Here is a 27,755-nt window from a genome sequence, read left to right on the forward strand (position 1 = left end):
TAGGCTGATTATTTCATCTACCTGCTTGTTATATTCACTATTTTTTTTGGGGTTACACACAGTTCCCCTTATACTGCTGATATATACAAATTTTCAGAGGTAGTACACGCTACCATGACTTCTTTGGATTTGTAGTCTCTTTTTTGTGTACAGTATACCTTTCTGACCATTAGATGGTAGTATTTCAATTCACATTATAGTCTCCATCTTTATTTTATTTTTACTATCATGATGCCTTGCTGATGCTTCACTCCCTCTCTGGTTTTGACCTCTGTGTTCCATCCCATATATCATTTTAATCGTCTTTGAATATTAATTATGTGAATATAATAAAGATTTTCTGTATACTCTTTAAACTTTTGTGCAATTTCTTTGGTTTTTGTTCTGGGACTTTGTTGCACTTAGTACTTAGTAGGCAGGACTCTGTAGGTTGTCTGTCTATATGATCAGAATGCAGTATGGTCGCTATATTGATCAGGGTTACTATATGATCAGGATGCAGTATGGTCGCTATATTGATCAGGGTTACTATATGATCACGATGCATTATGGCTGCTGTATCGAACGCGGATACTACCGTATATGGTCAGGATGCAGTATGGCCATTGTTCTATAACAATAAGGTCTGTGGCCGGGTAATAAATGGTCCTCCTAGCGGCTGATCCAGAAGTGGGGGGATAAATCTTTCTGCCTTCCTGCTGAAAAACTACAAGCTCCATCAATCCCTGCAGTTTGGGGAGCAGTGTAGGTGTCCTGTGTCTCCAATGTCCTGTGCCCCACTGTCTGGTGTCCGAGTTGTCTGGTTTTCCTTGTGTCTGGTGTCTTTTGTGTCCCCAGTGTCTTGTTTCCACAGTTTCTTGTCTTCCCGGTGTCTCATGGTGACACCAGGGTGTCTTGTTTCCCCTATGTCTCGCCGCTGCGGTGTCTCGTTTCCCCAGTGTCCTGTGCCCCCAGTGTCGTAGTGTCTGCGTTGTCTTGTTTCCCCCGTGTCCCCAGTATCTTGTTTTCCCGGTGTCTCGTCTTAGCAGTGTCTGGTTTCCCTGGTATCTCATTTCCTGGGTGTCCAGTTTCCCTGTTGCCCTGTGCCCGCAGTGTCTCGTGCCCGGTGTCTCATGTCTGCAGTGTATCGTGTCTTCAGTGTCTCGTGTCCTAGTGTCTTGCTTCCCCGGTGTCTTGTGTCCGCGGTGTCTCGTGTCCTAGTGTCTTGCTCCCCCAGTGTCTCGTGTTCCCGGTGTCTCGTGTCTGTGGTGTCTCATGTCTACAGTGTCTTGTTTTCCCGTTGTCCTGTTCCCGCGGTGTCTCATGTCCGCAGTGTATAATGTCCCTGGTATCTCATGTTCGCGGTGTCTCGTGTCCCTAGTGTCTCGTGTCTGCGGTGTCTCGTTTCTCGGGTGTCTCGTGTTCCCGGTGTCTTGTGTCCGCTGTGTCTTGTGTCCGCGGTGTCCGCGGTGTCTTCTGTCCCTTGTGTCTTGTGTCCGCGGTGTCTTGTGTCCGCGGTGTCTTGTGTCCCTTGTGTCTTGTTTCCCGGGTGTCTCGTGTCTGCAGTGTCTCGTGTCCCCACTGTCTCGTGTCCCTGGTGTCTCATGTCCCTGGTGTCTTGCTTCCCCAGTGTCTCATGTCCCTGGTGTCTCGTTTCCCAGGTTTCTTGTGTCCCTGGTGTCTCATGTCCGCAGTGTCTCGTGTCCCTGGTGTCTCGTTTCCCGGGTGTCTTGCTTCCCCAGTGTCTCCTGTCCCCGGTGTCTCATGTCTGCAGTGCCTCATGTCCCTGGTGTCTCATGTCCGCAGTGTCTCGTGTCCACAGTGTCTTGTTTCCCGGGTGTCTTGCTTCCCCGGTGTCTCGTGTCCGCAGTGTCTCGTGTCAACGGTGTCTTGTGTCCCTGGTGTCTCGTTTCCCGGGTATCTTGCTTCCCAGTGTCTCATGTCCGCAGTGTCTCGCGTGCCTGGTGTTTCATCACAGCGTTGTCTGGTGTCTCGTGCCCTGGTGTCTCGTGTCCCCGGTGTCCTGGTGTTTCGTGTCCTGGTGTCTCGAGTTCCCGGTGTCCTGGTGTCTCGTGTCCCTGGTGTCTTGTTTCCCGGGTGTCTTGCTTCCCCAATGTCCCGTGTCCTGGTGTCTCATGTCTCTGGTGTCTCATCACCCCGGTGTCTTGCTTCCCCAATGTCCCGTGTCCCTGGTGTCTCATCACCCCGGTGTCTTGCTTCCCCAATGTCTAGTGTCCTGGTGTCTCATGTCTCTGGTGTCTCATCACCCCGGTGTCTTGCTTCCCCAATGTCCCGTGTCCTGGTGTCTCATGTCTCTGGTGTCTCATCACCCCGGTGTCTTGCTTCCCCAATGTCCCGTGTCCTGGTGTCTCATGTCTCTGGTGTCTCATCACCCCGGTGTCTTGCTTCCCCAATGTCCCGTGTCCTGGTGTCTCATGTCTCTGGTGTCTCATCACCCCGGTGTCTTGCTTCCCCAATGTCCCGTGTCCTGGTGTCTCATGTCTCTGGTGTCTCATCACCCCGGTGTCTTGCTTCCCCAATGTCCCTTGTCCTGGTGTCTCATGTCTCTGGTGTCTCATCACCCCGGTGTCTTGCTTCCCCAATGTCCCGTGTCCCTGGTGTCTCATCACCCCGGTGTCTTGCTTCCCCAATGTCTAGTGTCCTGGTGTCTCATGTCTCTGGTGTCTCATCACCCCGGTGTCTTGCTTCCCCAATGTCCCGTGTCCTGGTGTCTCATGTCTCTGGTGTCTCATCACCCCGGTGTCTTGCTTCCCCAATGTCCCGTGTCCTGGTGTCTCATGTCTCTGGTGTCTCATCACCCCGGTGTCTTGCTTCCCCAATGTCCCGTGTACTGGTGTCTCATGTCTCTGGTGTCTCATCACCCCGGTGTCTTGCTTCCCCAATGTCCCGTGTCCTGGTGTCTCATGTCTCTGGTGTCTCATCACCCCGGTGTCTTGCTTCCCCAATGTCCCGTGTCCTGGTGTCTCATGTCTCTGGTGTCTCATCACCCTGGTGTCTTGCTTCCTCAGTGTCCCCAGTGTCTCGTGTCCCTGTTGTCTCATGTCCGCAGTGTCTCGTGTCCACGGTGTCTCATTTTCTGGGTGTCTTGCTTCCCCGGTATCTCGTGTCCGCAGTGTCTCGTGTCAACGGTGTCTTGTGTCCCTGGTGTCTCGTTTCCCGGTTATCTTGTTTCCCAGTGTCTCGTGTCCGCAGTGTCTCGCGTACCTGGTGTTTCATCACAGCGTTGTCTCGTGTCTTATGTCCGCGGTGTCTCGCGTACCTGGTGTCTCGTTTTCCGGGTGTCTTACTTCCCCAGGGTCTCGTGTATGAGGGTGTCTTGAGAAAAGAAGTATGATACCTCCTGTAACTGAGAGTCGGGAGATCACGGTGGTGACCCCTAGCTTGGTGGACATGACAGCTTGTCTTACAGATACATTCAATTTCTCTTCCCTTTTATTTGGTGACCGTCAGACATAGCTGCTGCAGTAGAATCGATAGTCATCCTCTGTGAAGGGAGAAGGAGTGACACAGCTAATAAAACAAGGATTTACTTATCCAAACATTGATTCAAGACATGAAGCACAATGCACCGTGGTACCTGAGACACCGTATGGCTGAGAGCCGCCCCAGGGTGAGAAGACAGCGCTCACATACAGACTGCAGATCACTGCTCCGGGGTGAGGAGACAGCGCTCACATACAGACTGCAGATCACCGCCCCGGACTGGGGAGACAGCGCTCACATACAGACTGCAGATCACTGCTCCGGGGTGAGGAGACAGCGCTCACATACAGACTGCAGATCACTGCTCCGGGGTGAGAAGACAGCGCTCACATACAGACTGCAGATCACTGCTCCGGGGTGAGAAGACAGCGCTCACATACAGACTGCAGATCACTGCTCCGGGGTGAGGAGACAGCGCTCACATACAGACTGCAGATCACTGCCCCGGGGTGAGGAGACAGCGCTCACATACAGACTGCAGATTACCGCTCCGGGGTGAGGAGACAGCGCTCACATACAGACTGCAGATCACCGCCCCGGGGTGAGGAGACATCGCTTACATACAGACTGCAGATCACCGCTCCGGGGTGAGGAGACAGCGCTCACATACAGACTTCAGATCACCGGCCCGGGGTGAGGAGACAGCGCTCACATACAGACTGCAGATCACTGCCCCGGGGTGAGAAGACAGCGCTCACATACAGACTTCAGATCACCGGCCCGGGGTGAGGAGACAGCGCCCACATACAGACTGCAGATCACTGCCCCGGGGTGAGGAGACAGCGCTCACATACAGACTGCAGATCACTGCCCCGGGGTGAGGAGACAGCGCTCACATACAGACTGCAGATCACTGCTCCGGGGTGAGGAGACAGCGCTCACATACAGACTGCAGATCACCGCCCCGGGGTGAGGAGACAGCGCTCACATACAGACTTCAGATCACCGGCCCGGGGTGAGGAGACAGCGCTCACATACAGACTGCAGATCACTGCCCGGGGTGAGGAGACAGCGCTCACATACAGACTGCAGATCACTGCTCCGAGTTGAGGAGACAGCACTCACATACAGACTGCAGATCACCGCCCCTGGGTAAGGAGACAGCGCCCACATACAGACTGCAGATCACCGCCCCTGGGTAAGGAGACAGCGCCCACATACAGACTGCAGATCACTGCTCCGAGTTGAGGAGACAGCACTCACATACAGACTGCAGATCACCGCCCCGGGGTGAGGAGACAGCGCTCACATACAGACTGCAGATCACTGCTCCGGGGTGAGGAGACAGCGCTCACATACAGACTGCAGATCACCGCCCCGGACTGGGGAGACAGCGCTCACATACAGACTGCAGATCACTGCTCCGGGGTGAGGAGACAGCGCTCACATACAGACTGCAGATCACCGCCCCGGGGTGAGGAGACAACGCTCACAAACAGACTGCAGATCACCGCCCCGGGGTGAGGAGACAACACTCACATACAGACTGCAGATCACCCTGCAACATCTAAGTGACTGCAGAAGCTGAGCAGATTACATACAGGACTCTATACATACCACGAACTGCAATATACAGGACTCTATACATACCGCTACCACAACATACTGGGCTTTATACATACTGCTTACAGCAACATACTGGACTCTATACATACCGCTATCGCAACATACTGGACTCTATACATACCGCTAACCACAACATACTGGACTCCATGTACCGCTAAACACAACATACTGGACTCTATACATACCGCTAACTGCAACAAACTGGACTCTATACATACCGCTATCACAACATACTGGACTCTATACATACCGCTAACCACAACATACTGGACTCTATACATATCGCTAACCACAATATACTGGACTCTATAAATACCGCTAACTGCAACAAACTGGACTCTATACATACCGCTATTGCAACATACTGGACTCTAAATCCTCTGATAAAAAGCAATAACAGCATCCCGGTGGGGGGCAGACTCTCCCAGTTCTATCATCAATGGGAGAACATAACAAAAAAACCTTTCATTCTGTCATCTCTAGAAAACGGGTTTAAAATAGAATTTTCACACCCCCCTCCTCAAAAATATTGTACCACTTCATTAGGATCAGCCACCTTAAATGAGCGTCTGTGGCAAGGGGTGTCGGAACTTATTACATTAGATGCAATTATCAAGGTACCTCCGGACCAACAAGGTCAGGGCCACTATTCCAGATTGTTTCTGGTCCAGAAACCTAATGGTAACTTTAGAACGATAATAAACCTAAAACCTCTAAACCAGGTAATAGTGTACAAAAGATTTAAAATGGAAACACTCAAAACAGCCATCCCCCTAATTTCTAAAGATGCCTGGTTAGCCACGATAGACCTTAAAGACGCTTATTTTCCATATACCCATGTACGAAAAACATCAGAAATATCTGAGATTCGCAATAGTTCACAACCACATTACTCACCATTTTCAGTTCAAAGCCCTACCATTTGGTATAGCGTCAGCACCTCGCATATTTACAAAAGTTATGGTCGAAGTAGTGGCTTATCTCAGACTACAAAATGTGACAATCATTCCATATCTAGATGACCTACTGTTGGTTGCTCAGTCAAAAAATCTTCTAGAGTCAAATATTGCAATAACCATATCTTGCCTTCAGGAACTAGGATGGATCGTAAACCTTCAAAAATCGGACTTACATCCGTCTCACAGAAAGAAGTTCCTAGGCATGCTTCTAGATACGGAACTTCAGACAACATTTCTTCCCCAAGAAAAGGTAAACACGCTTCTAGAAAAATTCAGGAAGTTCTCCAAGAAAAAAGGGACGACCATACAAGAGGCAATGTCTGTCCTGGGGTCAATGACATCTTGCATCCCGGCAGTACCTTGGTGTTAAAGCCACTCTCGGACATTGCAGTGCCAGATCCTAAAATCATGGAATCGGCTTCAGTCTTCCCTGGATAAGAAAATGACATTATCCAGTTAAGTAAAGTCATCACTAAAATGGTGGGTAAACGAAAAGAACCTAACCAAAGGTGTTCTCTGGTTTGCTCCCCAGGTGGCAGCGTTAACCACAGATGCCAGTCAACAGGGCTGGGGCGCCCACGTAGGAGGCCCGTACCTACAGGGACAATGGTCAGAGAGGATAAGTCTCTGTTCCTCCAATTATCGAGAACTAAGAGCAACATATGAAGCTTTAAGACAAGCAGAACATCAACTCTGCCAACAACACGTCAAAGTGTATTCAGACAATGCGACAACGGTGGCGTTTCTAAACCTTTAGGGAGGGACCCGCCACTCCCTTTTGCAAAGACTATCAGAAAAGATCTTTATCTGGGCGGAACTGCATCTACAGTCCCTAACAGCAGTCCATCTAAAAGTCTCAAGCAACATCGTGGCGGATTACCTCAGTCGCCAACAAATGCTACCAGGGGAATGGAGCCTCAGTCAAGCAGTATTCCTCAACCTCACAGAAAAATGGGGCACCCCAGAGATAGAACTTTTTGCGTCAAAGAGAAACAAAAAGCTAAAAAGATTCTTTTCCTTAAATCCACAGGACAATCCAGAGCGAGTGGATGCTCTAGCCCAGAATTGGGATTTTCACCTGGCCTACGCATTTCCCCCCTTCCCTTTACTGGGGAAGGCCCTTCACAAAATCCTAACAGGCCAAACGCGAGTCATCTTCATAGCCCCAGTTTGGCCGAGACGGAGCTGGTTCTGCCTCCTGAGACGTTTGTGAGTAGAGGATCCCATCATCCTTCCTCAGATACCTGACCTTCTCACCCAAGGCCCTCTACATCATCAGGGATTAGAACAACTCCATCTGGCAGTGTGGCTACTGAAAAGTCCTTCTTAGCCCGCAAAGGTCTCTCCCCTAAAGTCATAGACACTATGCTAAAAAGCAAAAAAGATGTAACCTCCACTATTTATCTTAAATACTGGAAAAAATTCTGTACTTGGTGTGGTGAATCCCTTCCAGATCCTCTTAACCCAAACATTCCCCAAGTACTAGAATTTTTGCAAGATGGCTTGGATAAGGGGCTAGCCCTCAGTACCCTAAAGGTACAGGTATCCGCACTGGGATGTTTTTTCGATTCCCCCATTTCAGAACACAAGTGGATCAATAGATTTTTTCGTGCCATTTCCAGGATGAAGCCAAAAATCACTAATCTTACTCCTCGTTGGGACCTTACTTTGGTCCTTCAAGCCTTAACCCAAAATCCTTTTGAACCCATTGACAAACTATCAATGAGATTTTTGACAGAAGAGTCTGTGAAATCCAGACATTGTCGGTGGAAGACCCTTATCCAACCATCTTAGACAATAAAATCATCCTTAAAGGAGAAGTCCGGCCAAAATAAATTTTTGATATGTTGTTACTTATGAAAAGTTATACAAATTTCTAATGTACATTAATTATGGGAAATGCACATATAGGGCTATTTCCCTTAATTTAGTAGATCAGGAAGTGATCCAGTGACGTCACGACGAAAGGTGTAATTCCTATGGAGTGTCCAGCAGGGGGCGCTCTCTATATAGAAGTCTATGGGACTTTATTGTTTCTATGGATTTCTATGTAATGTAATGTAGTGTAGTGTACAGTGCTTTATTGAATGAATACATTCCTTGCTCCCCAAAGTATTGCATAAATGTATTCATTCAATACATTAGGATATCACAGTAAGCCCGCCGCATTCCCGCCGCCCGACGATCTGCCGCATTCCCACCGCCCGACGATCCGCCGCATTCCCGACGATCCGGACTATATACACCGAACTACAGCTCCCATCATCTGCTTATAGTATGAACAGGTGATGGGAGCTGTAGCTGGGTTATGGCTGACTTGCCTGCGATACCACTGCTTATGCCGCCGGGCGCAGGGGGAAGCCGCTCAGTACACAGGAGCGCTCCCCCCTCCTCCTCCTCCTTCCGGAATACCTTCTCCCTATAGCACTGCTGACTCCCCGCCTGGCCGCCGCTCTCCGCTCTCATATACCGGCTCCCGATGCTTCAGTGCGGACACCAGGATGCATTGGGAGCCGGTATATGAGAGTGGAGAGTGGCAGCCAGGCAATGCTGCAGGATGCTATAGCAGTGCTATAGGGGGAAGGTTCCCGGAAGGAGGAGGAGGGGGGAGTGCTTCTGTGTACTGAGCGGCTCCCCCCCTGCGCCCGGCGGCATAAGCAGTGGCATCACAGGCAAGTGATATCCATTACCCAGCTACAGCTCCCATCACCTGTTCATACTATAAGCAGATGATGGGAGCTGTAGTTCAGTGTATATAGTCCGGATCGGCGGGAATGCGGCGGATCGGCAGGCTTACTGTGATATCCTAATGTATTGAATGAATACATTTATGCAATACTTTGGGGAGCAGGGACACTTGCTCCCCAAAGTATTCAATTCAATAAAGCACTGTACACTACACTACATTACATTACATTACATAGAAATCCATAGAAAAAATAAAGTCCCATAGACTTCTATATAGAGAGCGCCCCCTGCTGGACACTCTATAGGAATTACACCTTTCGTCGTGACGTCACTGGATCTGAGAGAATTCTAACACTTCCTGATCTACTAAATTAAGGGAAATAGCCCTATATGTGTATTTCCCATAATTAATGTACATTAGAAATTTGTATAACTTTTCATAAGTAACAACATATCAAAAATTAATTTTGGCCGGACTTCTCGTGGTAACGAATTTTCACAGATCCCAAGACATCGTGCTACCTTCTTTCGGTGATCCACCAAATAATGACAAAGAAGCTAATTTTCATTTCTTAGACGTCCGTAGGACTGTCATTACTTACCTAGAGGCTACAAGAGAATGGAGGAAGGATTCCAACCTATAATTACAATTCCAAGGGCCTAATAAAGGTAAGAAGGCTTCCAAAGCCTCAATAGCAATGTGGATGAAGTCTGCAATAACAGAAGCCTACAAGTCATCAGGTAAATGGTTCCGGAGAAACTTAGAGCCTATTCCACCAGGGCAGTCTCTGTCTCCTGGGCAGAAAGATCGGCAGCTTCATTAGAGCAGATCTGTAGAGCGGCAAACTGGTCATCACCTCATATGTTCTACAGACATTACAAGCTGAATGTGACAGCGTCTCAGGACATGGCGTTCGGACGCAAAGTGTTACAGGCTGTGGTCCCACCCTAAATGGATTATCTGGTATGTCTCCAGGTGGTGCTTTCATGAGGGACGCTTTAAAAAGCCGGAATTATTACTCACCGATAATTTGTTTTTCCATCATGACAGCACCCATTTATTACCCGCCCGCAATGTATATTTATGTTGTGCTATGTTGGTAGTAATCTGTAAACCACTGAGGAGGTGGAGGGGTGTGCTTCCTGTTTCTATTAGGACCTATGGGGATCAATCTCCAGGTGGTGCTGTCATGATGGACATGATGAAAAACGAATTACACTGGCCAACAGTGAAAATATTTCTGAAATGAAAATAGCTGTTTTGTAATAATTTTAGCATCCTTAAAACGAATATTTTACTTAAAAGTAATTTTTAGCTCTTGTTTCTGAGATACAGGTCATTTATGATTATGCAGGAATTATCAGGGACATTTTTAATTTGTGACCTATTTAGGGATGGAAACTTTGAGATGAGAAATGAGATCCTACAAGGCAATGAGAAGGCGGCATGGCAAGCCTTCAGAGATGTTGTACGTGGCTTCTTGGGAAACAGACGAGTTGATAACTATGTTGATATTGTGAATAACCTTCTTACGAAGTATCATAAATTAGGCTGCGTTCACACTACGTATATTTCAGTCAGTATATTTCAGTCAGTATTGTGGTCCTCATATTGCAACCAAAACCAGGAGTGGATTAAAAACACAGAAAGGCTCTGTCCACACAATGTTGAAATTGAGTGGATGGCCGCCATATAACAATAAATAACGGCCATTATTTCAATATAACGGCCGTTGTTCTAAAATAACAGCAAATATTTGCCATTAAATGGCGGACATCCACTCAATTTCAACATTGTGTGAACAGATCCTTTCTGTGTTTTCAATCCACTCCTGGTTTTGGTTGCAGTATGAGGACCACAATACTGACTGAAATATACTGACTGAAATATACGTAGTGTGAACCCAGCCTAATTAGGCCACTATCTCCACCAATAAACGTATTCTCCCCATTACTTATTTTAGTAATGCTGCAGCCATTCTTCTTCTTCTTCCTGTCACTTATATATCTGAAGAAGGTTTTATTCCCCGCAGTAACAGATTTTGCCATTTCTTCTTCTTTTGAGGCTTTAGCAGCATTTATAATCTGCTTTGCCTCCTTCTGTATACTTTTATACGTCTCTCTGTCAGCCTCATTCCCAGTCTCCTTATACTTCCTATACGCTGCCTTTTTTCCTTTTACAATGGCCTTAACCTCTCTAGTAAACCATAATGGATTCTTCTTCCTTTTACTTTTGCTAACTTCTCGTACATATAGTCTAGTTGCCTTTAATATGGCATTTTTTAATTCTGCCCACTGAGTGCTCGCTCCCGATGTTTTATCCCACCCTCTTAATTCTTTATCTAAATACTCCCCCATTTTATTAAAATCTGTCTTCCTAAAATCCAATACTCTTGTTGTAGTATGGGATTGGACGTAGTCAGTTTGTACGTCACACCATAGAACACTGGTGGTCACTGGAACCTAGATTTTCTTCCACTCTAACTTCAGACACCCGATCCCCATTAGTAAATACTAAATCTAGAATGTTCTCTCCTCTGGTAGGTGACTTCACTAGCTGTTTTAGAGATGTCCCTGTAAGGGCCTCCATTACATTCTTGCTTTTACATGTAAGTGCAAAAGGGTTATTCCAATCCACATCTGCAATCCACAATCTATACATACCTCTAACTGTAATATACTGGACTCTATACAGACCGCTAACTGCAACATACAGGGCTCTATACATACCGCTAATGGCACCATACTGGAATCTATACATACCGCTTACTGGTGCTCCTTCTCCTGACTGGCAGTGTTATTGGTGCTCTTTCTGCTGGACACTGTTATTGGTGCTCCTCCTCCTGCCTGACACTGTCATTAGTGCTCCTCCTGCTGGACACTGTTATTGGTGCTCCTCCTCCTGCCTGACACTGTCATTAGTGCTCCTCCTGCTGGATACTGTTATTGGTGCTCCTCCTCCTGCCTGACACTGTCATTAGTGCTCCTCCTGCTGGATACTGTTATTGGTGCTCCTCCTGCCTGGCAGTGTTATTGGTGCTCCTCCTCCTGCCTGGTAGTGTTATTGGTGCTCCTCCTGCCTGGTAGTGTTATTGGTGCTCCTCCTGCCTGGCAGTCTTATTGGTGCTCCTCCTCCTGCCTGACACTGTTATTGGTGCTCCTCCTCCTGATGGATACTGTTATTGGTGCTCCTCCTCCTGATGGATATTTTTATTGGTACTCTTCCTGCTGGACACTGTTATTAGGGTTCCTCCTGCCTGGCCGTGTTATTGGTACTCCTCCTGGCTGACACTGTTATTGGTGCTCCACCTGCCTGGCAGTTATTGGTACTCCCCCTGCCTGGCAGTTATTGGTACTTCTCCTGCCTGGCACTGTTATTGGTACTTCTCCTGCCTGGCACTGTAATTGGTACTCCTGCCTGGCACTGTTATTGGTGCTCCCCCTGCCTGGCAGTTATTGGTACTCCTCCTGCCTGGCACTGTTATTGGTACTTCTCCTGCCTGGCACTGTTATTGGTACTTCTCCTGGCTGGCACTGTTATTGGTACTTCTCCTGCCTGGCACTGTAATTGCTACTACTGCCTGGCAGTTATTGGTACTCCTGCCTGGCACTGTTATTGGTACTTCTCCTGCCTGGCAGTGTTATTGGTGCTCCTCCTGCCTGCCAGTAACCTGGAGAATAAATACCTGTTATACTTGCGCCATCAGTAACAGTGCCTGCACAGGGATATTGGCGCAGCTCCTATAATGGAGACACAGGCAGTCATATAACAATGTTATATTAGATGATTGTATCAAAGCCGACAACTTTACATTATGGTGACTTGGTGCTGGGGGCGCTGTTGCCTTTCTGTCTGCAGTAATTAGTGTTTGTCAGTAGTGGTGAAACATGGTACTGCAAGTCCAGACAATGTCAAGAAAACTTCTGCAGACCGGGTTCTCCATCCTCTGTAGAGACTGGGTTCTCCATCCTTTGTATGGACTGGCTTCTCCATCCTCCTTTGTACGGACCGGGTTCTCCATTCTCTGTACGGACCGGGTTCTCCATCCACTGCATGGACCTGGTTCTCCATCAACTTCTGCAGACCAGGTTCTCCATCCTCTGCACAGACTGGCTTCTCCATCCTCCTCTGTATGGACCGGGTTATCCATCCTCTGTATAGATGGGGTTCTCCATCCTCCTCTGTACGGACTGGGTCTCCATTCTCTGTATGGACCGGGTTCTCCATCCTCGGCATTGAGCGGATTCTCCATCCTCTGTACGGACGGGGTTCTCCATCCTCTGTATGGACCTCCATCCTCCTCTGCACTGACCGGATTCTCCTTCCTCTGCACGGATGGGGTTCTATCCTCTGCACGGACAGGGTTCTCCATCCTCTGCACGGACCGGGTTTTCCATCATCTGCACGGACCGGGTTCTCCATCCTCTGCACTGACCGGGTACTCCATCCTCTGCACGGACCGGGTTCTCCATCCTCTGCACGGACCGGGTTCTCCATCCTCTTCACGGACCGGGTTCTCCATCCTCTGCACGGACCGGGTTCTCCGTCCTTTGCACGGACCGGGTTCTCCATCCTCTGCACGGACCGGGTTCTCCATCCTCTGCACGGACCGGGTTCTCCGTCCTCTGCACGGACCGGGTTCTCTATCCTCTGCACGGACCGGGTTCTCCATCCTCTGCACGGACCGGGTTCTCCATCCTCTGCACGGACCGGGTTCTCCATCCTCTGCACGGACCGGGTTCTCCATCCTTTGCACGGACTGGGTTCTCCATCCTCTACACGGACCTGGTTCTCCATCTTCCTCTGCACGGACTGGATTCTTCATCCTCTGCACAGACCGAGTTCTCCATCCTCTGTACAGACTGGGATCTCCATCCTCCTCTGTACGGACCGGATTCTTCATTCTCTGCACAGACTGGGATCTCCATCCTCCTCTGCACGGACTGGATTCTTCATCCTCTGCATGGACCGGGTTCTCCATCCTTGGTACAGGCCAGGTTCTCCATTTTCTGCACGGACCGGGTTCTCCATCCTCCTTTGTACTGACCAGATCTTCCATCCTCTGCACGGACCGGGTTCTCCATCCTTGGTACAGGCCAGGTTCTCCATTCTCTGCACGGACCGGGTTTTCCATCCTCCTTTGTAATGACCAGATCTTCCATCCTCTGCACGGACCGGGTTCTCCATTCTCTGTACAGACTGGGATCTCCATCCTCCTCTGTACGGACCGGATTCTTCATTCTCTGTATGGACCGGGTTCTCCATCCTTGGTACAGGCCAGGTTCTCCATCCTTGGTACAGGCCAGGTTCTCCATTCTCTGCACGGACCGGGTTCTCCATCCTCCTTTGTACTGACCAGATCTTCCATCCTCTGCACGGACCAGGTTCTCCATCCTCTGCACAGACTGGGATCTCCATCCTCCTCTGCACGGACTGGATTCTTCCTCCTCTGCATGGACCGGGTTCTCCATCCTTGGTACAGGCCAGGTTCTCCATTCTCTGCACGGACCGGGTTCTCCATCTTCTTTTGTACTGACCAGATCTTCCATCCTCTGCACGGACCGGGTTCTCCATCCTTGGTACAGGCCAGGTTCTCCATCCTCTGCACGGACCGGGTTCTCCATCCTCCTTTGCACGGACCGGGTTCTCCATCCTCTGTACAGACTGGGATCTCCATCCTCCTCTGTACGGACCGGATTCTTCATTCTCTGCATGGAACGGGTTCTCCATCCTTGGTACAGGCCAGGTTCTCCATTCTGTGCACGAACCGGGTTCTCCATCCTCCTTTGTACTGACCAGATCTTCCATCCTCTGTACAGACCGGGTTCTCCACCCTCCTCTGCACGGACCGGGTTCTCCATCCACTTCTGCACGGACCTGGTTCTCCATCCTCCTCTGCACGGACCTGGTTCTCCATCCTCCTCTGCACGGACTGGGTTCTCCATCCTCCTCTGCACGGACCGGGTTCTCCATACTCTGTACAGCCCAGATTATCCACCCTCTGCACGGACCGGGTTCTCCATCCTCCTCTGCACGGACCGGGTTCTCCATCTTCCTCTGCACGGACCAGGTTCTCCATCCTCCTCTGCACGGACCAGATTCTTCATTCTCTGCATGGAATGGGTTCTCCATCCTTGGTACAGGCCAGGTTCTCCATTCTGTGCACGGACCGGGTTCTCCATCCTCCTTTGTACTGACCAGATCTTCCATCCTCTGTACAGACCGGATTCTCCATCCTTTGCACGGACCGGGTTCTCCATCCTCCTCTGCACGGACCGGGTTCTCCATCTTCCTCTGCACGGACCGGGTTCTCCATACTCTGTATAGCCCAGATTCTCCATCCTCTGCACGGACCGGGTTCTGCATCCTCCTCTGCACGGACCGGGTTCTCCATCTTCCTCTGCACGGACCGGGTTCTCCATCCTCTTCTGCACGGACCGGGTTCTCCATCCTCTGTACAGCTCTGCAGAATATGCCGGCCCCATATATATATGTATGAGCAGTGAATAAATAAGGATCCTGAGGATGAATGGTAAAGCTGAGCACTGGCTCTAAAGACGCACATTTATGATGCAAAGGTCACATGACATGAAGATCACAGTGCGCATTTAATGATTGCCTATGTGGCTGCTGTGCAGCTTGAGACATAATGCGACCGTCACCCAGAATGCAGCATTGATGAATATTTGGTATTGTAAGGAATAGCGTAGACTGGTAGAGGGCGCAGGAACCCACCGATGACTGAATCTGGCAGATGGTTCGGTTCTCGTGTGAGATTATAATTTCGTTCTAGCTTTGGGCTCGGCACCAGCTCATCGTACGGCGCAGACAAAGGACCTGATTGGAAATGATCTGATGAATGCATCTTTGGCGCCAATCTTGTGAGGACCAGCTGGGGAAGACAGATTTTGTTAGTGGGAATGAGTGCAAAATTATTTAAGGTTTCTGCAGGAAGGTTCTGCCTGATAGTGACGGGGATCACGGGGGGCGACACATAGACGGGGGACGTCATCAGGTGTCTTGGCGCACAATAAAGTTTACTTACATTATATACAAAATATTTGGAACTTGTTCCTGTAAATCATAGCAAAATCCAAAGTGGCCTCCAGGTGGCGCTGTTCTCATTCTTTACTTGAGTTAGTTCATATCTTATACGGCGGTCACCTCTAGAGCTGCATTCACAGTGTTCCTGGGGTCCTGTGCTCTCAATACATAGCAAAATGCTGCAGATTATTGGCCTGCAGCAATCATGCAACATGTGGCAACACCCTGACTGCTGGCTGCTGACTCACACAGAATCCTGCTGCCTGGTCAGTGCAGCCCTGGGACAATGCATTGTGGGAGACTAAGATCAGGAAAGACACTGAACCAGCAGCAGGGTATAATAGACTGGATGGCTGCAGTGCTTTTACTGAACAGAGGGGGCACTATTATGGCTATAGGTTGTCGCTGATCCCATCACCCCAGCTTCACCCTCCCTGGAGGATATATAGCAGTGCTGGGTGAGCGCCTTATACCTGTGCTGTATAATACACTGCTGCATTAGGAGACATGGCCAGTTAGTCTGTGTATCCTGCAGGTAATGTGCACTGGTGGTACAGGCCTGTCCTAATGGGGGTCCTCATCCTTATTCCTGAGGGTCCTGAAATGGCAACAATGTCTATTATGTAGCATTACTCTTCCTTCCCTTTGGTTATTGTTCTGCTGCTCTATAGTAATGTCATTATATCCCTATAGAAGTATCTCCATAGTAATGTCATTATAGTATAAAAGTATCTCCATAGTAATGTCATTATAATATAGAAGTATCTCTATAGTAGTGCCATTACATTATAGAAGCCTATGGTGGTCTGCTGGAGTGCCCCTGTAAGCCTTTTCCTCCATCTATCTGGCAGCCTATGGGGGTCTGCTGGAGTGCCCCTTTAAGCCTTTTCCTCCATCTATCTGGCAGCCTATGGGGTCTTCTGGAGTGCCCCTTTAATCCTTTTCCTCCCTCTGTCCCTTTAAGTCTTCTCCTCTCTCAGTCCGCCGCCCGGGTCTATGGCTCTGCTGCTCGGCAGCTTTCGGGCTCGGGGCCAGTGAAGAGTAATGTCAGTGTGATCAGTGTCTTCTAACTTCATTCTTTTTCTCATAGTCATCAGAGCAGCTGTAAGTTCAGAAGTGCTGAATGCGCTGACAGGCGGCGGGCGGCAGGCTGCTGTACGGCACTCGGGGGGCCATAAAATAATGCAGCTTTTTGTTTTCAAAAGACAAGGCAGGGACGGCTTCTCCCATAAGGAAAGTGGAGAGGACGCTTTAACATTCACAAGTGCAAAACTTCACATCATACATAATGTAAGGGAGGGCGAGGGGGGCCGCCGCCATGTCAGCGCCGCCGCAGGATGCTAGAAGTATCACAGATCCTTGGGCCGTGTTCACACATGTTCCATTACTGCAGCGTTTTCTCTAAAATGACATAGTACTGTAACAATACCCGGTCTTAGCTGGATGATAGCTCAGTAATTCCCAGTTACCCAGCCTTCCTGCAGGGGGTTATTGGATGGTAAGTATTCAGATTACAGGGTAAGTAACTGCCCCCTATAAAGTTGTATTGCTGTGTTTTCTACTGTTTATTACTGAGTTGTAATCCAAAGAGACTGTAGCCATCAGATCTGTGCACTATTGTAACGTCCCAGAACGGAGGGGCCGTTACTATTTTAGCATAGTCCGGCACTGAAAGAAAAGCCATAGGCTGTGTATTCTGAGGACTGAAGGCTGTAGTACTGCTCTCCCACCACTAGATGTCTCACTATATCTCTACTATTACCAGGCACAGCTGAAGGAAAGGTTTACTAAGGGTTAATTGCCCATGTGACTTGCTGCACATAGTTTCTGGCTACAATGCTGAGATCCAATCCCCGTGGAGGGTGCCTCATGGTAGTCCCTCTGCTACTCCTGTAACCAATCACTAGTTACTGTGTATGTCTCCTGATGAGGTCCCCCAATCAGACAGCTTCCTGAGGGGTATATATGGGGAAGCAGAGCAGGTTTGGGGCAGATTAGTCAGAGTGAGCGAGAGCATTCTCTACTGAAGGACTGTCCAGGGCCTGGCCTGGCGGCCAGCAACCATCTGTGGGGCTTTTGATATTTCTACAGAAGCATTGCAATAGTCTGCAGGAAGTACTACAGAAGCACTGCAATAGTCTGCAGGAGGTACCACAACAGTAAGTCTACTGCCAGGCCCTCAAGGTGGTTAGAGCCCCTCCCCCTTCAGGGGTCTGGACAGGTCCCCCCTTAAGGTAGCCCACTGTCTATGAAGTCTAAGTCATTTCCAGTATATTTCAAGTGACTGTTCAACTACTGTACTGCCCCATAGTGAAGACTGTCATACCGTGTACTGCCCCATAGTGAAGACTGTCATACCGTGTACTGCCCCTATAGTGTAGACTGTCATACCGTGTACTGCCCCTATAGTGTAGACTGTCATACCGTGTACTGCCCCTATAGTGAAGACTGTCATACCGTGTACTGCCCCTATAGTGAAGACTGTCATACCGTGTACTGCCCCTATAGTGAAGACTGTTATACCGTGTACTGCCCCTATAGTGAAGACTGTCATACCGTGTACTGCCCCATAGTGAAGACTGTCATACCGTGTACTGCCCCTATAGTGTAGACTGTCATACCGTGTACTGCCCCTATAGTGAAGACTGTCATACCGTGTACTGCCCCTATAGTGAAGACTGTCATACCGTGTACTGCCCCTATAGTGAAGACTGTTATACCGTGTACTGCCCCTATAGTTAAGACTGTTATACCGTGTACTGTCCCTATAGTGAAGACTGTCATACCGTGTACTGCCCCTATAGTGTAGACTGTCATACCGTGTACTGCCCCTATAGTGAAGACTGTTATACCGTGTACTGCCCCTATAGTTAAGACTGTTATACCGTGTACTGCCCCTATAGTGAAGACTGTCATACCGTGTACTGCCCCTATAGTGAAGACTGTTATACCGTGTACTGCCCCTATAGTTAAGACTGTTATACCGTGTACTGCCCCTATAGTGAAGACTGTCATACTGTGTACTTCCCCTATAGTGAAGACTGTCATACTGTGTACTGCCCCTATAGTGCAGACTGTTATACCGTGTACTGCCCCTATAGTGCAGACTGTTATACCGTGCACTGCCCCATAGTGAAGATTGTCATACCGTGTACTGCCCCTATAGTGAAGACTGTCATACCGTGTACTTCCCCTATAGTGAAGACTGTCATACTGTGTACTGCCCCTATAGTGCAGACTGTTATACCGTGCACTGCCCCATAGTGAAGATTGTCATACCGTGTACTGCCCCTATAGTGCAGACTGTCATACCGTGTACTGCCCCTATAGTGAAGACTGTTATACCGTGTACTGCCCCTATAGTTAAGACTGTTATACCGTATACTGCCCCTATAGTGAAGACTGTCATACCGTGTACTGCCCCTATAGTGAAGACTGTTATACCGTGTACTGCCCCTATAGTTAAGACTGTTATACCGTGTACTGCCCCTATAGTGCAGACTGTCATACCGTGTACTGCCCCTATAGTGCAGACTGTTATACCGTGTACTGCCCCTATAGTGAAGACTGTTATACCGTGTACTGCCCCTATAGTTTAGACTGTTATACCGTGTACTGCCCCTATAGTGCAGACTGTCATACCGTGTACTGCCCCTATAGTGCAGACTGTTATAACGTGTACTGCCCCTATAGTGCAGACTGTCATACTGTGTACTGCCCCTATAGTGAAGACTGTTATACCGTGTACTGCCCCTATAGTGAAGACTGGAATACCGTGTACTGCCACTATAGTTCAGACTGTTATACTGTGTACTGCCCCTATAGTGCAGACTATTATACCGTGTACTGCACGTTTTAAATAAAGTCAATAAAAGTTGCACCCCTTTAAGTAACTGCTGGACCTCGCACTGCACCTGCACCTATACTGCGTGTGTCTAGGACCCGGGGAGAGCAAATACCACTCAGGCCCCGTGACAAGAGCTAAAGAGGTACACCACCTGCCCCAGCTAATACCACCACCTGCCCCAGCTAATACCACCACCTACCCCAGCTATCACCACCTGCCCCAGCTATCACCACCTGCCCCAGCTATCACCACCTGCCCCAGCTAATACCACCACCTGCCCCAGCTATCACCACCTGCCCCAGCTATCACCACCTGCCCCAGCTATCACCACCTGCCCCAGCTAATATCACCACCTGCCCCAGCTACCACCACCTGCCCCAGCTACTACCACCTGCCCCAACTACCACCTGCCCCAGCTACCACCACCTGCCCCAGCTACTACCACCTGCCCCAGCTACCCCCACCTGCCCCAGCTACCCCCACCTGCCCCAGCTACTACCACCTGCCCCAGCTACCCCCACCTGCCCCAGCTACCCCCACCTGTCCTAGCTACCACCACATGCCCCAGCTACTACCACCTGCCCCAGCTACTACCACCTGTCCCAGCTACCACCACCTGCTCCAGCTAATACCACCTGCCCCAGCTAATACCACCTGCCCCAGCTAATACCACCTTCCCCATCTACCACCACCTGCCCCATCTACCACCACCTTCCCCAGCTACCACCTGCCCCAGCTACCACCACCTGCCCCAGCTACTACCACCTGCCCCAGCTACCACCTGCCCCAGCTACCACCACCTGCCCCAGCTACTACCACCTGCCCCAGCTACCCCCACCTGCCCCAGCTACCCCCACCTGCCCCAGCTACTACCACCTGCCCCAGCTACCCCCACCTGCCCCAGCTACCCCCACCTGTCCTAGCTACCACCACATGCCCCAGCTACTACCACCTGCCCCAGCTACTACCACCTGCCCCAGCTACTACCACCTGTCCCAGCTACCACCACCTGCTCCAGCTAATACCACCTGCCCCAGCTAATACCACCTTCCCCATCTACCACCACCTGCCCCATCTACCACCACCTTCCCCAGCTACCACCTGCCCCAGCTACCACCACCTTCCCCAGCTACTACCACCTGTCCCAGCTATCACCACCTGCCCCAGCTACCACCACCTGCTCCAGCTAATACCACCTTCCCCATCTACCACCACCTGCCCCATCTACCACCACCTTGCCCAGCTAATACCACCTTCCCCAGCTAATACCACCTTCCCCAGCTACCACCACCTGCCCCAGCTACCACCTGCCCCAGCTAATACCACCACTGCCCCAGCTACCACCACCTGCCCCGCCCCGGCTAATACCACCACCTGCCTCAGCTACCACCACCTGTACCAGCTATCACCACCTGCCCCAGCTATCACCACCTGCCCCAGCTAATACCACCACTGCCCCGGCTAATACCACCACCTGCCCTAGCTAATACCGCCACCCGCCCTAGCTAATACCACCACCTGCCCCAGCTACCACCACCTGGCTGCCTTGGTTTATCTCACTATTTAAGGTGACTGTAACCACCAAGTATGTTGTCCCTCTACATTAGACACCAAAGATTGGTGTGTCTATGACTTTTACAGCAAAGGGGGAACAAGTTCCAAACCTCCTCACATGTGCGGGAGCCTGAGAAGTTGTAATAATTAAGGAATCACTATGGCTGTCACTATTGTGGAGTCACTATGGCTGTCACTATTGTGGAGGCACTATGGCTGTCACTATTGTGGAGTCACTATGGCTGTCACTATTGCGGAGTCACTATGGCTGTCACTATTGTGGAGTCACTATGGGAGTAACTATGGCTGTCACTATTGTGGAGTCACTATGGGAGTAACTATGGCTGTCACTATTGTGGAGTCACTATGGCTGTCACTATTGCGGAGTCCCTGTGGCTGTCACTATTGCGGAGTCCCTCTGGCTGTCACTATTGCGGAGACCCTTTAGCTGTCACTATTATGGCTGGGATTCCAGTATACCGGTGACAGGCGTCCTGTGTTCACGTTTCCATCACTTATATAAAACTTGCAGTAATAACAGCCTGAGGCATTACAGGTGAGTGCCAGGACTTCCCTTCCAGCGTATCATCAGAGTGCCGTCCGATTCCCTATGTGAGTAAAGCGTATGGAGGGGCGTCCTCACGCTAAACCATGGGTCTCCAAACTGCGGCCCTCCAGCTGTTGCAAAAACTACATTTCCCATCATACCTGGACAGCCAAATCCAAAGCTTTAGCTGTCCAGGCATGATGGGAGTTGTGGTTTCGCAACAGCTGGAGGTGCGCTGTTTGAAGGCCCATGCGACTATATACTTTCTTTGTGATTTTTTGCCGGTATAGGACGGCTCCTCCAGTCGAGCTCTGGCCATTCTCCTGTACATTTCCTCGCTGTGACCACTAGATGTCACTGTTGCTCCAGAATTCTCTCACCATCAGCTTTTCATTTATTGATTTCTCCACTTCTCATGCTACATACTGAGTAAATATTTTTTTGATATATTCCACCGTATGTAAATGGATTTGGAATCAGCAAGGCCGTATTCTGAATCTATTACTTGTCATCACTGATCTCACCTTTACCCCTCCAAAAAAAAAGCCACATTCTTCTGGGAATCCGGCACGGACGCGGACGTTGTACCCTGCACATTAATTACCCCCGATCAGATCACATCATCCACCCATCTAATGTCAGTACGCATTGTCCGGAACCATCTGTAATGTGGGGGTTATTGTTCTATGTAGTGATCTGGGCTAGAGGTGGAGGTAACCTGCACAATCACCGCGCCCGGCACTCACCCCATATATGTACAGTGAGATGAAGGGGGATTTATCAGTATTACAGCAGGATCACCATCATTGCTGCGTTTTCTAACTCATCCACTCGGCATAAGGTGTCTTCAGGTATTATGTAGGATCTTACACTGGTTCTAGTGGTTCCTGCGCTGGTTCTTACACTGGTTCTAGTGGTTCCTGCGCTCATTCTTACACTGGTTCTAGTGGTTCCTGCACTGGTTCTTACACTGGTTCTAGTGGTTCCTGTGCTGATTCTTACACTGGTTCTAATGATTCCTGCTCTGGTTCTTACACTGGTTCTAGTGGTTCCTGCACTGGTTCTTACACTGGTTCTAGTGGTTCCTGTGCTGGTTCTTACACTGGTTCTAGTGGTTCCTGCGCTCATTCTTACACTGGTTCTAGTGGTTCCTGTGCTGATTCTTACACTGGTTCTAGTGGTTCCTGTGCTGGTTTTTACACTGGTTCTAATGATTCCTGCTCTGGTTCTTACACTGGTTCTAATGATTCCTGCTCTGGTTCTTAAACTAGTTCTAGTGGTTCCTGCGCTGGTTCTTACACTGGTTCTAGTGGTTCCTGCACTGGTTCTTACACTGGTTCTAGTGGTTCCTGTGCTGGTTCTTACACTGCTTCTAGTGGTTCCTACACTGGTTCTAGTGGTTCCTGCTTTGGTTCTTACACTGGTTCTAGTGGTTCCTGCGCTGGTTCTTACACTGGTTCTAGTGGTTCCTGCGCTGGTTCTTACACTGGTTCTAGTGGTTCCTGCTCTGGTTCTCACACTGGTTCTAGTGGTTCCTGTGCTGGTTCTTACACTGGTTCTAGTGGTTCCTGCGCTGGTTTTTACACTGGTTCTAGTGGTTCCTGCGCTGGTTCTTAGACTGGTTCTAGTGGTTCCTGCACTCATTCTTACACTGGTTCTAGTGGTTCCTGTGCTGGTTCTTACACTGGTTCTAGTGGTTCCTACACTGGTTCTAGTGGTTCCTGCGCTGGTTCTTACACTGGTTCTAGTGATTCCTGCTCTGGTTCTTACACTGGTTCTAGTGGTTCTTACCCTGGTTCTTACACTGGTTCTAGTTGTTCCTGTGCTGGTTCTTACACTGGTTCTTTTGGTTCCTGCGCTGGTACTTACACTGGTGCTAGTGGTTCCTGCGCTCATTCTTACACTGGTTCTAGTGGTTCCTGTACTGGTTCTTATACTGGTTCTACTGGTTCCTGCGCTCATTCTTACACTGGTTCTAGTGGTTCCGGCGCTGGTTCTTACACTGTTTCTGGTGGTTCCTGCGCTCATTCTTACACTGGTTCTAGTGGTTCCGGCGCTGGTTCTTACACGGGTTCTAGTGGTTCCTGCGCTCATTCTTACACTGGTTCTAGTGGTTCTGGTGCTGTTTCTTACACTGGTTCTAGTGGTTCTGGCGCTGGTTCTTACACTGTTTCTGGTGGTTCCTGCGCTGGTTCTTACTGTGGTTCTAGTGGTTCCTGTGCTGGTTCTTACTGTGGTTCTAGTGGTTCCTGCGCTGGTTCATGGACCTTTTGCGCCTTCTTCTTCTCTTAGTTCATTAATCTCCCCTTTATTTTATTGAGTCTTTTATATCCCTGGTGTGCAGAGCTGTGGGGGATGTTACATTGTTAGTCTATGTTCACACAAGGATTTTCCCCCTCTGGTTTTGAAAAGATAATATGATGTCCGTCATTTGGCGGTTTGGCCGTTGGTCAGTGCAGTGACGGCTGTCGGTCCGTTATTCTAGGTCAGGTGACTGATCGCCCTTTCTCTTTAATTGAAAAGTCCATTGAATTTAATTGTAAAAACGGAGAAAGGACGGTGAAAAAAGAAAAACCGCGTGTGACCAACTAAAAACAATGTCCGCTGTTTGCAAAAGACGTCCAAAAATTGTTCCATTCCATTAACTTCAGTGCATTACATTGAAGTCCATTAAATCGCGGCGAAAACGGACGTTTCTTCTGTATAAGCATTGGTGGTTGTTATATTGTTAGGCTATGTGCACACACTGTAAGAGACCGGCCGTTCTGTAACCCGGCCAGGTCACGGACGATCTCTGAAAAGAACATCCCAGCCGGTAGTGCAGTGCGTCCGTGCGCGCCCGCATCAGAACTCTCCACTGTACACTATGGAGCGTGCGGCCGGAGCTGCTCGCTCCACACTGTGCACTGACATTATTTCATATGATGCTTCTGATTTACTCTCCTTACTCCACTTTACTTGTTTCATATGGCTCCTCCTGTTGGTCCCTGTGCCGGTGGTCCCTACATAGATACATATGGCTCCTCCTGTTGGTCCCTGTGCCGGTGGTCCCTACATACATACGACTCCTCCTGTTGGTGCCTGTGCCGGTGGTCCCTACATACATACATATGGCTCTTCCCATGCTGGTCCTGACATTAGTCCTTGTCATGGTCCCTGTGTCGGTCCTCTCCTCCTCGGTTATACTTGGCCTCCCGCTGACACAATATCATTACTGAGAGGCTATTAATTTCCTTTATTACTACACAAATGGAGAGGGAATTAATTGTTCCGGGAGTGACGACCATTCTGGAGAAATATCCGGAGATCTAATCAGCAAACTTCTCCTTATAACTAAATTAGGAACGATCCCGCTTCTCAAAATAGTCCCTGCCTGCGTGCCGGGCGTAGTAATACCATCACCGGGCACCGCGCACTGCGGCCACCTGACCGAGGAGGCGCCACATACACATCATGGAGGCGTCACCGAGTGGTCACCACATCTATCTATCTCCTATCTATCTATCTTCTATCTATCTATCTATCTATCTATCTCCTATCTATCTATCTCCTATCTATCTATCTCCTATCTATCTATCTCCTATCTATCTATCTATCTCCTATCTATCTCCTATCTATCTATCTATCTATCTATCTATCTCCTATCTATCTATCTATCTCCTATCTATCTATCTATCTATCTATCTATCTATCTCCTATCTCCTATCTATCTATTTATCTCCTATCTATCTATCTATCTATCTATCTATCTCCTATCTATCTATCTATCTATCTATCTATCTCCTATCTATCTATCTATCTATCTCCTATCTATCTATCTATCTATCTCCTATCTATCTATCTATCTATCTATCTATCTCCTATCTATCTATCTATCTATCTCCTATCTATCTACCTATCTCCTATCTATCTATCTATCTATCTATCTATCTATCTATCTCCTATCTACAATGTATCTACTATCTATCTATCTATCTATCTCCTATCTATCTATCTATCATCTATCTCCTATCTATCTATTATCTATCTCCTATCTATCTATCTATCTATCTATCTATCTATCTCCTATCTATCTATCTATCTATCTATCTATCTATCTCCTATCTATCTATCTATCTATCTATCTCCTATCTATCTATCTATCTATCTATCTCCTATCTATCTATCTATCTATCTATCTCCTATCTATCTATCTATCTATCTATCTATCTCCTATCTATCTATCTATCTATCTATCTATCTATCTATCTATCTATCTATCTATCTCCTATCTATCTCCTATCTATCTATCTCCTATCTATCTATCTATCTCCTATCTATCTATCTATCTATCTCCTATCTATCTATCTATCTATCTATCTATCTATCTATCTATCTCCTATCTATCTATCTATCTATCTATCTCTTTTGCTACATACGGACTGGAGCAGGCACGCACATTGTTGCGATATGGAACCCCAAGACAGCAACTTGGACGCTGACTTTGTGGCAACTACTACCAGTGCAGCATATCCCTTTGCCTTCACTACTCATGAAGTGGACCGGATTCTAGGAGAGGTGGAGGATGAGGCACCTCACCTTGACGTACCTGCAGCAATAGACGTACAACGTGATTATGAGAACTTATCTAAGAGAACAATTATACTCCAACTGCATATCAGCACACTGGCGAGATATTATCGTGAGAAACGTATCCCACGAGGTATGAGATCCAAACTCAGACCACATATGTTGCAGGATGACCTTGATTTTCGTACTAGATTTGAGGACATTTCTAACAAATATGCTTTTGAAATTATTATGCTGCATATAGACTGTTTACAAAAACAACTGAAAACAACACGGTCTAGGCTTACTGCTGTGAATGATAACCTACAAACGATTTTGACTAACGAGGATTTTGCTAAATTTAAAGACAAACAACAAACTTTCTTGTCCAAGTTCCGGGCAGATTTGGAGGAGGACAAGAAACACAAATGGTATAGAGATTGCTTGGATTACCAAACAGGACGAGTATACCTATGGACTGATCAAGGGGAACGTGGAGGAGTTAAGAAAAACAACAAAAGGAGGGATCCTACACAAGCTCCCACTACCAACAAGAATCCAGAGGTTTTTTTAGAGCAACCCCCCAAAGATTCCCAAAGACCCGACGGGGAGGAATCAGGCGTCAAAGAGCAAGGAAAAGACAGAAAAACGAGAACCAACAGCAGGAGCGGCACCCCGAGGACAACCACGAGGAAAAAGTGACCGTGGTAAATATTTCCTCTTTTTCCCTTACTGAGAGACATTATAAACTGTTATCCAAGGGACTTAACTTTTGCCCCAGTTCAAAACCAAATTGGTTTGAACTAGATTTAGATCTGACCAGACTAGTCAGGAGGGTGAATTTAGCAGTGTGGTTTAGTCAGTCATCTATGTCAAAACCAAGTGTTGATGTAACTACTATGAATAAAATGTTGGACTTGAAACATCTGGGGCTGAGAACCGAGAGTGAGTTTACTCCTCCGGTGCTCCCAGCCCCGATTGAAACGTTCCAAAAGTTGGTTAAACAGGATATGGACAAATTGCGTGGGGAAATACCTGATGATGCATTGTTACACCCCAATTTAACGTCTGATGAAATTGAATGTTTGCAGTCCCTGATCCATGACCACGATCTGGTTATCAAACCCGCCGACAAGGGCGGAGCGATCGTGGTCATGGATCGGGAAAAATATTTGCAAGAAGCTTACCGTCAGTTGAATGATCATGATGTGTATCAAATATTGCCCAGTGACCCTAAATTCACTATACAAAGGAAAATAGACCAGATTGTACAAGAGGCACTTAACCAGTGTATTATCGATGAGAGGGTAGCTGAATTCTTGACTGTGCGATTCCCCAAAATGCCATTACTTTATTTCATTCCCAAAATCCACAAGAGTATGGATAACCCGCCGGGCAGGCCAATTGTGTCCGGCAGAGGATCCATACTGAGCAACATTTCCATATACCTAGACAAGGTCCTACGACCATTGGCTATGGGAGCCAAATCGTACCTTCGAGACACCACTGACTTTCTCA

General features: G+C 48.5%; 1 protein-coding gene across 1 annotated transcript; it reads left to right on the top strand.

Annotated features, from left to right (window-relative positions):
- The first annotated feature begins 22,701 nt into the window (after positions 1–22,701).
- On the top strand, positions 22,702–24,009 carry LOC138766620 (uncharacterized). Its single transcript, XM_069944211.1, has one exon. The coding sequence runs from the start codon at positions 22,702–22,704 to the stop codon at positions 24,007–24,009; it is 1,308 nt and encodes a 435-aa protein (XP_069800312.1).
- The last annotated feature ends 3,746 nt before the right edge of the window (positions 24,010–27,755 follow it).

The sequence above is a fragment of the Dendropsophus ebraccatus genome, chromosome 10 (assembly GCF_027789765.1).
Source record: "Dendropsophus ebraccatus isolate aDenEbr1 chromosome 10, aDenEbr1.pat, whole genome shotgun sequence".
Classification (NCBI taxonomy): Eukaryota; Metazoa; Chordata; class Amphibia; order Anura; family Hylidae; genus Dendropsophus; species Dendropsophus ebraccatus.

Coding starts and splice junctions, on each gene's coding strand:
- LOC138766620 (XM_069944211.1), top strand. CDS start 22,702: ATGATTCCTGCTCTGGTTCTTACACTGGTTCTAGTGGTTCCTGCACTG.